Below are 12,388 nucleotides of genomic sequence, written 5' to 3' on the forward strand. Positions count from 1 at the left end.
GACAGTTATAAGTTCCAGGAAGCTTTTGTGCCATCAGTAGCCTTGTGTTTGGGAGCCCTGGGCCCACACACAGGGTCAGCTGGTGTGGGTGAGGCTTGAACCAGCAGAGCTCACCAGCACTGTCTAAAAATCGGGGGTGGCTCCCCAGGCTCCGGGCTCCCAGGCTCTGGACGGGCCGCACTCCTCTCCTCTCCCGGAGTGGAGGCGTCCTGGTTTCACCCGTTCTCAACCCTCAAGGCTCCAGGCTCCCTGGAGACGGCCCGCTCCCTTCCCCTGGCCCGCCGCCAGCTCCCGGCCTGTGAAGTAGGGCAGATGCAGGGATTCTGCCAGGCTGGTGAGCAGGCGCTTGGAGGCACGCCAAGGAAAGGCGCTGCCAGGCTCGGGGAGAGGGGAGCCGCAGAGGGCTGGTCAGCGCGCCCTTGTCTCCCCCAGCTCAAGGCTATCCGCACTGCCCAAACTGCCGTGCGGGGCCAGAAAACGGTGTGAGCTTGCTGACACGATTTCTGGCCGGGTTCCAGGGGCTGAACATAGTCTACATCGCCCCCCGTCATGTCAAGATTTCTACCCACAGAGTCAGAATTCGGCGAGGGGGTCGGCCAGGGAGGCAAGGAGCAAGCAAACTGCAGGCACCTGGGAAAAGGAAGGAGGCCGGCCCAGCTCCCACCCCTTCCCCGGCTGCCCCAACACCACAGCCACTTCCTGCTCAGGCTCGCACCAGCCGGCGGGAGAGGGAGCTTCCAAAAGCTCATGAACCCACGCCCGCCTCCCCGCCAGGAAAGCCCGCTGCGGCGGGCAGCCGAGTGGGACCTCAGTGGGCAGGGGCCTGGGACGGCCGTGCTCCTTCGCCCTCACTCCGCCCCTCTCCCCCTCTCCCCACCCCACTGCAAGAAGGTGCCAGACCTCCCCTCTCCAGGGGATATTTGAGTTGCAGGACTGAAAGCAGAAGTGGCCCGCACACAGCCCACCTTCCTGTTTTCTAAACTCGGTGGGCTGGGCGGGCCTTAGGACAGGGGCAGAAGCGGGTGACTCAGGGGAAGAGAGCCTTCAGGGCTGGAAAGAGGAAGGGGGAGTGGGTGCGGTGAGTAATAAGGACACACCGAGGAGACCTCTGAACTTAACCAAAACCCCACGTCCTCGTGTGGCCGGGACGCCCTGGAGGGGCAGGAAGGGCTGTTCAAGCAGCATGTCGGGACTGAGGGGCAAGGAGGAGGGGTCCAAAGCAGGAGCTCCCCAAATGTCGGCTTGGCATGAGACCCCTGAGATATGACCTCAGGAGTGTGGGGAGGTGCCCCCCAGAGAGGGAAGGGGGGAGTCCTAGCAGGATGGGGAATATGCTCATTTCTGAAAAGTAATAGGATCTGATGTCTCTCGCACACCAGAGCTTACAGAGCCAAGCCCCCACGGGCCAGGGCGGCTCGCGATGGAGACTGGAGGCCCACCCGGGCAGCTTGCGGCCCTTAAGGGACTAAGCTCACAGCCTCGACTTCCTCCCTCCAAAGCAGGGCCAACGAGAGGCCCGACCTCATCGAGGGGCCGGTAGCATCAGAGATGACCTGCCTCTAGGGGCCTAGCAGAGCACCTGGCACGGAGCAAGCACCCAGGGAGGTGCTGCCATCACCCCGGCACTGTCTCTGTAGACCTTGGCCTAATAAGGGGCTCCAGAAACCACTCGAGTTCCCCCAAATAACTTTCTAACCCACCTCACACGTGCACACACACACACACACACACACACACACACACACCGCTTCTCTTTCTCAACTACTCTTCCTTCCCCTCCCACAGGATGCCAGGGCTGGAAGGCAGCTCGGAAGTCATCTAGTCCAACTTCCTTGTTTGCTACAGGCAGAAACAGAGGCCCAGAGAGGGGAGGAACTAGCCCAAGGTCACACAGCCAGGCAGCGTCAGGGCCAGGACCAGAGCGCGGGCTCCCGAGTCGCTCATTCTGGGGCCCTTTCCTGAACAGTTTTCCCCCTCGGCCCTAGCTCTTGAGGAAGCCTCCTGGGGCGCAGCTCAGCCCCTGGGGATCTCTCCCTTTGCAGGGCTCAGCCAAGTTCTGCTTCACCCTGGGGCCTGCCAAGGGTTCACCAGGTCCTCCGGCAGTCTCAGGATCTGGGACGCTGCTGGGGCGCAGGCAGACGGCTCTTTGGGGAGCACCTTGGGAGGCTGGTTCCCCTCCCTGCCCTCTGCTGCTCTGGCCCATTCCCACTTCTTGCCCTCTGGCCTCAGGTTTTGCCTAAAGGAGAAGCGGAAGGTCCATGTCCCCGGGACTCAGCCTCTGAGGACAGGGCCTTTCCCAGGACCATACACTGCTGCTTGGAAGCCTCTATAAAGGCTCCTAGGGTCGAAGCTGGAGGTGGGTGGTGCCGTGCGTGGACCCCTGAGCCTCTCTGGTTGGGTGCACCACTCCACTAAGCGCTGGGACAGTGGAGAAGCCAGGTGGCTGGGACCCGTTTCCTCTTAGGAGCTAAAAACAAATCCTACAGGTCCACAGAGGCCTCGCGCCGCCAGCAGAGGTCTAGCAACGGCCACCTGGCAGCCTGGGAAACCCTGACCTGGGGAACCCTTGACCCAGCGGCTGACCCGCACTCACGGGCTCTTGTGTCCCTTCTCAGGGTCAGGAAGGCCCTGCAGGCCGGCTCTGCATGTCACCTCCACCTCCTCCCCACCTCCAGCATGGCACACAGTAGGCACATTTAGTCACCTGCCTTCCACCACCAAATGAAGCAAGCAAGCTGTGGACGTGAATGCCCACTTCGGTCAGAACAGGTGATCTCCTAGCCCTCCAGAAATACGCCCAAACCAGGCCTTCTCCACCTGTTCAGCTGAAACTGTTCAATGGCACAGAAGCAAAAAGCATGAACATGGGCACATAAGGGAATCAGCTCTCCTCAATATAAGGGAGGGTGTTTTTTTTTTTTAACTCTCACAGTCGATTTTAAAAAGTCAATGTAAATTTTGAACTTAATATATCTGAATTTGTACTGATATAACAATTATATAACCTCATGTGCTTTTCCCAAATCTTTGAGTAAAACTGATACTTCATGAAAATGGTCGTGAAGCTCTACAGGTTTGTGAATCCCAGTTTAAGCAGCATGGGTCCAAATTATTATACCAAAAGCATTTCCAGGCTCACTGTCTTCCACTGGCAATGGCAGGCACCTTTGTTTTCCCCCCCTTAGACTAGTCAGTCCTAACATTTTGGGGAGCAGGGAGGACTCTAAGAATTTGAATGGCCTCTCTTCCCAGAAAATGCAAAGTACACAAGCATCATTTTGCACATATCTCTGAGGGGTTCAGAGTTCACCCCCTAACATCCACCTTAAAAACTCTGCCTCAATCTATCCTTTAGGTCTCACCTTCTCCAACAACACTGTGACATAGAGACACCGTTGCCCAAAAGATTGGGATTTTTTCACATAGAAAAGAGGAGGTGAGGGCTAGCAACAGCCACTATTAGGAGGGAGCAGGGTGAGAGCTGCTGAAGGTAATGGGCTAATTTTCACTATTCATCTACATTAGTGAGGATTTGAGCCAAACGGACCAACATGTAATGATCAGAAGACTTGGATGCAAATGCCTCCCTGGAAGTCTTCCAAAGAAGATGGTTCATTTGTCCAGCATGGTGAGACCGGAGGGTCCCATGCAGAGGCCAGGGTCTACTGGCCCCCTCCTCTCCAGCCTTCCAACCAGCATCTGTCTTTTTCTCTCCTTCCTTTGTTTGCTGCCACCCTTCTTCCTCCCCCATTCCTGATAATCCTCTCCACTTTGTTTCTCTCTTTTTCCTCTCCTCTGCCTCTGCCTGACCCTAGCAAATGGCATCACCAGATTCCCAATAGGGGCACTCAGGGCTTCTCAGTTCTTGAGTCAGATGCTGCTGAGCTTGAGGCACAAGACCTTCTGAGATGGCCCCAGAAGGAGCTCCCCGAGACTTGCCAGTCCCGAATCTCAGAAGCCTGAGAACTCATGGGAAACTGATCCTATCCTTTAAAGCAACAGGAAGGCCACAAATGGCAGTTTGGAGAACGGCGTGAGGAGCTGCAGCAAGTATCCTTAGATATCGCTGAATCCATGAACTATGCGGAGGTGCCCAGGCCCAGCACCTGCTCCAACAGAGCTCTCTCCTCACCTTGTAGGAGGCGGTCTCGGTGCCTGGGTTCTCAGCCTGCACAACAATGTAGGCATGCAAGAAATTGGAGGCAATCATATCTGGAACAAACGGTGTGTTTTCTTCTTGGAAGATGACGGCCACAATGTCATTCCCAATGTGTCTCTTTCTCTGGAGCTAAACACAAAGTGTGCAGTTGTTACAAGTCAGAAAAGAACGTCCTGGAAACAGAATAGAATTGTCCAAGAAAGTCCCCATTATTTTATCTTTATACGTAAACCTGCAACCTAGGTCTCCAGGGAAATTTTTTTTCAATCTCTTAAAGTCACCAAAAAAAAAAAAACAGGTGGAGGGGAGCTGCCCAAATTGTGAGTAGAAGCTGGCAAGCAGCTTAGGCATCTCACTGACTCTACCGAGTACAGAGGCCTGACTCAGGACCCAGGAAGAAAATTTAAAAGGTGAGGCTGGGTCTTGCCCTGGTAGAACCTATAATTGAACCAGGAGAAACACAAACACAGGTAAAGCCATCTGAGAACACTAACAAGGCTACCAGCCAACAAGTGCTCCCCAGATGCTGCCCATGCAGTGCCTGGTAGCCAGGGGGCCAGCAAGGGGGTGAAATCAGAGGGCCTGATGGTAATCCAGAAAGAAGGCTTCCTGGAAGAGGAGATTGGGCAGGAGGGAGATCGCTAGATGCAAATGTGGATTCGCAGGGAGGAGGAAGTGGATCATTTTACCAGAGGGGAGAAATGCCACGTGGAGAGAGGCACGGGCACTCTAGCTAGGTGGAGGTCATGGGGGATGGAGAAAGCCACCCCCAGCTGCGCCGGTGCTTTCACATAACGAAGCCACCAGGCCCCCACTATGTGTCAGGAACCATGCCAGGCTGCTCCCAAGCATGATTTCAAAAGTGCTTAGTGGATGTGGGGGGTGGGAAACATGGGAACTTCCCACGATCTGACACAGTGTCTTCTGTCACTCAGGTGGGCCCCAGACAACACCTGAGAGTTTATAGGAAGGAGATGACTTGGGGTGGGGCCAGCCATGCCAGAAAGACCAACCAGGCGATGGGAGGGCTGGGGCTTTGGGCCAAGAGAGCCCAGGCTCCAGGGAGGGGTGAGGGACTGCAAGTTAAATTCAACCGTGCGGGCACGGATTCCATCAACCCAGCCTACGCAACAAACCCCCAGAAAAACCTCTGGACACCAAAGCTCAGGCTAGCTTCCCTGGTTAGTGCATGCACTTGAGGTGCCAGGAGGCCGGCGCATCCTCAACTCCAGAAGCTTCTCGTTTGAGACCCTTATGGGTCTCTTCTTTTGATTCCTTCTTATCTGTATCCTTTTTGCTATAATAAAACCGTAATTTTAAGTGTAGCACTTTCCTGAGATCTGTGGGTCTTCCAGGTCTAGGAAATTATCAAATTATCAGACCTAAGGTGGTGGGAACCCCCAGATTTGAAGCCAGTTGGTCAGAAGCGTGGGTGGCCCTGGAGCTGGTGTCTGAAGTGAGGGCAGCCTGGTGGAGGGCTGTACCCTTACCCTGTGACATCTGCTAACTCCAAGCAGTGTCAGAACTGCATTCCAATAGTGGATCCTCTTCTGTACACCAAGTCCTGGCAGGGTGTTTACGTGTGCAGTCATTCCTTTATTAAGTGCCAACTGCATGCAGACCCTAAACTGGCCTTTTCACGTCCTTGTTCACTGAGCAGCTGCTAGACACCAGGCATGGTGCTCTCACAGGGACTGTCTCACGCACTCATTGCTTGGGAAGAGAAAACTAATATTTATACAGTCCTGGCTAAGGGCCACGCTCTGTGCCAAGGTATGCCTCCCATTTAACACACACAAAAAGGCTCCGAGAGAGCCACATGGAAAACAACCCTCAGGTCAGGCCAAGACCGGGGATGAAGGGGCCACTGAGGGGCTAGAGACTAAAGGTGAAACACTGAGTGAAAACCTACTTTAGATACAAAAGGGATCCTGCTCCCATTTGGTTCTGGAACATTCAGTAGTTATCATAGAGCCAAATCCCTGTCTTGTTTGCCAATTTCCTTTTTTCCCAAGAAGCCCGTACTATGTTTACAATTTTACATCTGTGCTCCCTCCCCAGTTCCCTACGCAGACAGGTCAGAGTTTGGGCAAGGGCCCACTTGCTTTTCTTATTTTCCCAGAGACTGAAAAGGGCCAGAGCAGAACGGGGCAAATGGCGCTGCACAGGCCAGAGATGAGCTGCTGTTTCCAAGGCTCAGCAAGACAAGAGCCAGGATCCCCAGGAGACACACCATAAGATGCAGCAAATGTGAGGACAGAAAGAAAACACTGGATGCAGGCAGCTCATCCCAGTTTCCCTGGTTGAGGTACAGGTGGAATTCCTGCCCACAGGCAGGTGTGGCACGAGATGAGGCTGTGAGACCAGAAAAGCTGGGGGTTGGGGGCCTCCTGCAAGAAGCAGCTGTACGTCACGGGGACAGGAAGGGACTGAAAAGGTGCACGGCTGGGTAGTGAACAGCTGTTATTCAGAACCTTAGGTAATCCCCACAACAGCTCCCACACAGGTGCTGTTATCCCCATTTTACAGATAAGGAAAGCAAGGCGAGGCCACAAGGTTGACCAACTTGCCCAGAGTCATGTACTCAAAGTGGCAAAGCTGGGTTTCGAGCCCCCGTCTGCAGACCCCACCGAACCCCTTACCCAGCCCCTGTATGGTCAGGACACCCCGCTCTGCTCCTTGCTCGGTCCCTGATCAACTCTGGGACGGCCAGAAAGTCTTCTAAACCCCCTGAGCTGCCGTTTTCCCATCTGTCAAAGCGGAAACAGCCACGAGCCCTCCCTGCCCCCCAGGCAGGGCTGCTGCTGTACAGACTAGTTTAGAGAAAGCACAGCAGAGCCCGGCTGGAGGACATCACCCAGCCAGCAGACTAAACGGGGAGGGGCGCACAGTGCCCCAGGCAGCCCCGCCCGCTCGCCCGCCCTGGGCTCAGCCAGGTTACCTGCTGCGCGTCTCCTTCCGTGAAGGGCAGCTTTGTGGACACGTGAAACATGATCTCCCTGTCCCGGAATGTGGTGTACACAGATTCCATCCCCGTCTGTCCGTGGGTTACATCCAGGCCTCCTCGGAAGCTGTCCGTGAAACAGGGAGGAGTGGAGGAGAGGAAGAGAGTGAGGGGAAAAGGGCAGCTTGGGGTGCTCTTCTCGAAGGACAAGGGGCAGGGGCACGGACGAGAAGCCTGGGCGTGCAGAGGGCAGAGGAGATTAGGAAGCGGGAGACGCAGCTAAAGTTGCTTTTCAGAGCAGCCTGGGTCTGGTGTTCTACCCAGAACCCATTATTTAAAAGACAGCAGCAGAACCTCCCTGTCCAGCCTTGGCCGTGGCCCCTCCACACAGGGCTGGCGCGTGGGGAGGGAGGCCGTCCACCTGTGATCCCAGTCAAATGCCCACTCCTGGGGCCAGTGGCCCCCAAGACCGGGCACAGGCAAGGGCCTTTGTAGTCAGCAAGGCCATGTCCAAGTCCTCAGCCCAGCCAGCGCAACCTGGCCATCCAGGTAGACCAGTGGGCAGCACCCCCGGAGCATCTGGACACCCGACTTCCACCCAGCAAGTCCCTATTATGGAGACCCAACCATGGCAGTGCCTGGCTCGGAGGTCCAGGGAGGTCTATTCACTACGGAACTGGGTGGGCTTCCAGGAGCTGCCTCCTCTGTACGGAAACGCAGCTGCTCGTTTTGGAGCATATTCTTCAGCAGGGGGCGGAGGGTACCAGCTCCTCTAAGAAAAGGAGATAACATGGACTGTGGCTGGCAGTCCCCTAGCACTGCAGGACAAGCCAGAGCATGCTCAGCCTGGCATTAGGGAGTCGGGCACGCCAGGCTCCAGACCTGCTCCTGCCACTAAGTCAGCACGTGACTGGGCCACAGCTCTTCATCTCTCCAGGCCTCGGCTTCCTTCCTCTAAAAAAGTGAAGGAGCAGGATGACCTGATCTCTGGGGTCCTTCCTAGTTTTAATATGCTGTATTTCATCTATTCTAACACCCACATCTTTTCATCTCTGAAATCAGGATGCATCATATAACGATGGCATGTTAGAGTCAATGAAAGTTGATATAATAAGAATGATAATAAGGATTACCAGGGCTGACTGTGTGTGTGGCACCAGCTAATGCTTCTAATGCACATTTCATTTATGTCCCCAACAACCCTGTGGTGTTGATAACTATCTTAATCTCCTCTTTTTACTGATGAGGAAACCGAGGCTTGTAGGCGTCAAGTCACTTGCCCAGAGTCCTAGAGCTGGGCAGTGGTGGAGCTGGGATTTTAACCCATGTATGTATGACTCCAGGCAACAGCAATGATCCTGAAGGGAGAGGAAGAAGGAGGAGGAAGAGGGGAAAGGAAAAAGAATAAGGAAGGAAGGAATTCTTAAACACACCTGTTCTAGCCAGGCCCTGAGCTGAAAAACAAGCCATTTCTTGGGTGTTTTTAACTTGCACGTGTTATCCCCTAGGACTGAGCAGTCAGCCCTCAGTCTTCCCCTGGGGTCTCATCTATGGGGCCAGAGCCAAGGCAGGACTAAAGCCCACCCTTTAAAGTCCTGCAGTGTGATGGTGTCTCCCAGCAGCTCTAAGAACTCCTTGAAAGCCGGACTCTCTTCATTGTTCCCAAACAGCTCTTCCTCCAGGGTCTGAAAGAGAAACAGGTACAAGGACAGAGTTAGGAAAAAACCTTCTTGTATCAATAGAATGAATACAGTTTTCCAGATACTTAGTCCCTTTCTTCTTTTCTCACTATCTCCCAACACACTGGCCATCCCACAGTCTTGTCCTCAATTGGAAGAAGTGTTAATGGAAACTCACTCTAGAGAACTGGATCATCTGGGCTCGTTAATGAGGCATTCTATTTGAGCAAAGGCTGGTGGTCAGTACAAAAGGCAAGCACTCTTAGACTTGATAACAAAGTACTAGCATCCAAAAGATATAAAGAACTCTCGAAACTCAACAGTAATCAAAACCCATAATGAGATACCACTACACACCCAGTAGGATGGCTATAATCAAAAAGAAAGACAACGCAAGAGCTGGTGAGGATGTGGAGAAACTGGAACCTTCATACACTGCTGGTCAGAAAGCAAAATGATACAGCTGCTTTGGAAAACAGCCTGGCAGTTCCTCAAAAGATTAAACGATTAAACATTGAGTTACCATATGATTCAGCAAGTCTACTCCTAGGTACCTACCCAAAAGAAATGAAAACATATCCACACCAAAACTGTAGCCAAAAGTTCATAGCATGATTATTCATAACAGTCAAAAGTGGAAATAATCCAAATGTCCTTCAAATCAAATGGATAAACAAATGTGGTTTACCCCTATAATGGAATATTATTAGGCAATAAAAAGAAATTAAGTTCTGAAACATGCTACAACACGGATGAACCTTGAAAACATTATGCTAAGTAAAAGAAGCCAGTCATAAAAGATCACATATTGCATGATTCTATTTATTTGAAATGTCCAGAATAGGCAAATAAATAGAGACAGAAAGATTAGTGGGGCAGCGGGGGAGGGGAGGCTGGGGGAAAATGGCGAGTGACTATTAACCCATACAGAGTTTCGCATACGGGGTTTCCTGTCGGGGTGATAAAAGGGTTCTAAAATTGATTATGGTGATGATTCTACAACTCTGTGAAAACACTAAAAACCACTGACATATACTTAAGTGGGTGAATTATATAGTATGTGAAATAAATCACATGTGAATTATATCTCAAAGCTGTTATAAAATAAAAAACTCAACAATAACAAAAAAAATGTAAAAATACGCAAAAGACATGAACAGACATTTCACACAAGAGGATATACAGATGGCACAAAAAGATGTTCAACATCCATAGCCATCAGAGAAATGCAAATGAAAGCCACAATGAGATATCTCTACACATCTACCAGGATGGCATAAATAAAAAATAGTGATAATACCAAATGCTGACAAAGATGCAGAGGAACTGGATCACTCCTACCTTGCTGATGAGAATGTCAAACAGTACAAAAACTCAGGGAAACAGGTTGGCAGGTTCTTTTTTTTCCCCAAGATTTATTTTTTATTTATTTCTCCCCCCTCCCCCTTCCCCTGTTGTCTCCTCTCTGTCCATTTGCTGTGTGTTCTTCTGTGTTCACTTGCATTCTTGTCAGCAGCATCGGGAATCTGTGTCTTTTTTTTTCATTTCGTCATCTTGTTCCGTGAGCTCTCCGTGTGTGCACCACTACTTCTGGGCAGGTTGCACTTTTTTCACACTGGGCAGCTCTCCTTACAGGGTGTAGTCCTTGCACATGGGGTTTCCCTATGCGGGGGACACCCCTGCATGGCACAGTACTCTTTGCATGCAACAGCACTCCGCATGGGCCGGCTCACCCCATGGGCCAGGAGGCCCTGGATTTGACCTACCATGCGGTAGGTGGACGCTCTATCAGTTGAGCCAAATCCACTTCCCTGGAAGATTCTTATAAAACTAAACACGGAACTGTCATATGGTACAGCAATTGCAGTCCTGGGCATTTTAGCCAAAGAAATGAATATCTATGTACACACGAAAACCTGCACACAACTGTTCATAGCAGCTTTATTCACAATATCAAAAAACTGGAAATGATTCAGATATCCTCCAGGAGAAGAAGGGTTAAACAAACTGTGCTTCATCCTCCCCATGGACTACTACTCAGCTATAAAAAGGAGTGAACTATTTTTTAGGTACTGGGCCAGGGATGGAACCCAGGGCCTCATATGTGGGAAGCTAGTGCTCAACCACTGAGCCACATCAGCTCCCCTGAGTCGGTTTTTTCATTTTGTTTGCTTGTTGTTTGTCTCTCTTTGTCTTTAAGAGACACCCGGAACCGAACCTGGGGCCTCCCACGTGGGAAACAGGTACTCAACCACTTGAGCCACATCTGCTCCCCAAGCACTGAACTAGTGCTATATCTGTGGACTTACATGAATCTTGCTGGGTGGACAAGAGCCAAGCCCAAAGGGTTATATATTTTATGATTCCATGTATATAACATTTTTGAAATGACAAAATTTTAGAAATTTTCAGGGTTTGGGACCTGGAGCGGGTAAGGAGGACACAGGCAGCAAAGAAATGGGCCACAGAGCAGCACAGTGACGCTTGTGGTGATCAGCTTGTTCGTATCTTGACTGTGGAACCACACATGTGATAAAATTATATACACCCAACACATCCACATCCACGTGACTACATGAAAAACTGGAGAAACCTGAATAAGGTTGGTTGATTATATCAACGTCAATGTCCTGATTGTGATACTGTACTATCGTTTTGCCAGACATTCCCACTGGGGGAAACTAGGTAAAGAGAACACAGGCTCTTTTTGTACTATTTCATACAACTGAATGTCAATCTACAATGAGCACAAAATAGAAATTTAAAAAAAAAAGGCAACGCTGAAAACAGCAGTAAACTCTGCAAACAGAGCTTAACACACTGACCAGCCCGCCTTATCATCAGGCTCTGCCCGTAGTGGCAGACTCTACAGACAAGAAGAAGCAAGAGTCCCTGCAAACAGCTGAAGGCTCTGCAAACAGCTGAAGGCTCTGCAAACATCCATAGGCTACAATGAATGGCAGCAGATGACATGAAGTCGCTCCAGTCTGCCTGGTCACTTCAAGGAGAAAATCTCCAACAATGATTCTTTACCACCTTTCTAAGGCCAGCTTTATAACAAAAGAGAGCAGGCTTTGAGTTCTGAGCCTTCAGCAGGCAAGAGAACCTAGCATGATTTTAATAGTTCATTTTGGTTTTATAGCATTACCTTCATTTCATGGCAAGTGATACTGCTTTTCCAGTTAGAGTAGTAACATAAAATTCCCTTTTAAAATAAATGCATTTTGGTTTTAAAAAAAAAAACTTTTTAAAGAAAAATATTAAATAATAGGACAGGGCAGGCAGGGGTGATAAAATTTATAATGATGGCATATGGTGAAACAAATGATATGATACAAATCCTGGATCAGGTTTGTAAATGTCAGAAATTTGAGAAAACACTGCTCTACAGCAGGGGTCACCAAACCATGGCTAGTGAGCCATGTCTGGCTCACTGCCTGTTTTTGTGAATAAAGTTTTACTGGCACACAACCCCGCCCACTCAATTATGAGTTATCTATGGCTGCTTTAATACAACAAAGGCAGGGTTGAGTGTTTGCAACAGAGATCTTAGGGCCCACAAAGTCTAAAATATTGACCATCTGGCCCTTTACAGAAAGAGTTTGC

At 50.8% G+C, this 12,388-nt stretch overlaps 1 protein-coding gene across 30 annotated transcripts in view; it reads right to left on the reverse strand.

Annotated features, from left to right (window-relative positions):
- The window catches only part of RAP1GAP2 (RAP1 GTPase activating protein 2), a 244,631-nt gene that overhangs the window by 26,950 nt on the left and 205,293 nt on the right, over positions 1 to 12,388 (reverse strand). For all 30 annotated transcript variants that reach the window (XR_011646816.1, XR_011646815.1, XR_011646819.1 and 27 more), the window contains 3 exons: positions 8,688 to 8,788; positions 7,101 to 7,230; positions 4,133 to 4,288 (listed from right to left, as the gene is read on the reverse strand). Coding sequence is in view for 25 of the 30 variants with exons in the window: in XM_058283763.2 (XP_058139746.1) it covers positions 4,133 to 4,288; positions 7,101 to 7,230; positions 8,688 to 8,788 (387 nt within the window). In the remaining 5 variants the exon portion in view is untranslated. The remainder of the gene's footprint in view (positions 1 to 4,132; positions 4,289 to 7,100; positions 7,231 to 8,687; positions 8,789 to 12,388) is intronic.

Source organism: Dasypus novemcinctus, chromosome 21 (assembly GCF_030445035.2).
Source record: "Dasypus novemcinctus isolate mDasNov1 chromosome 21, mDasNov1.1.hap2, whole genome shotgun sequence".
In the NCBI taxonomy this organism is placed as follows: domain Eukaryota; kingdom Metazoa; phylum Chordata; class Mammalia; order Cingulata; family Dasypodidae; genus Dasypus; species Dasypus novemcinctus.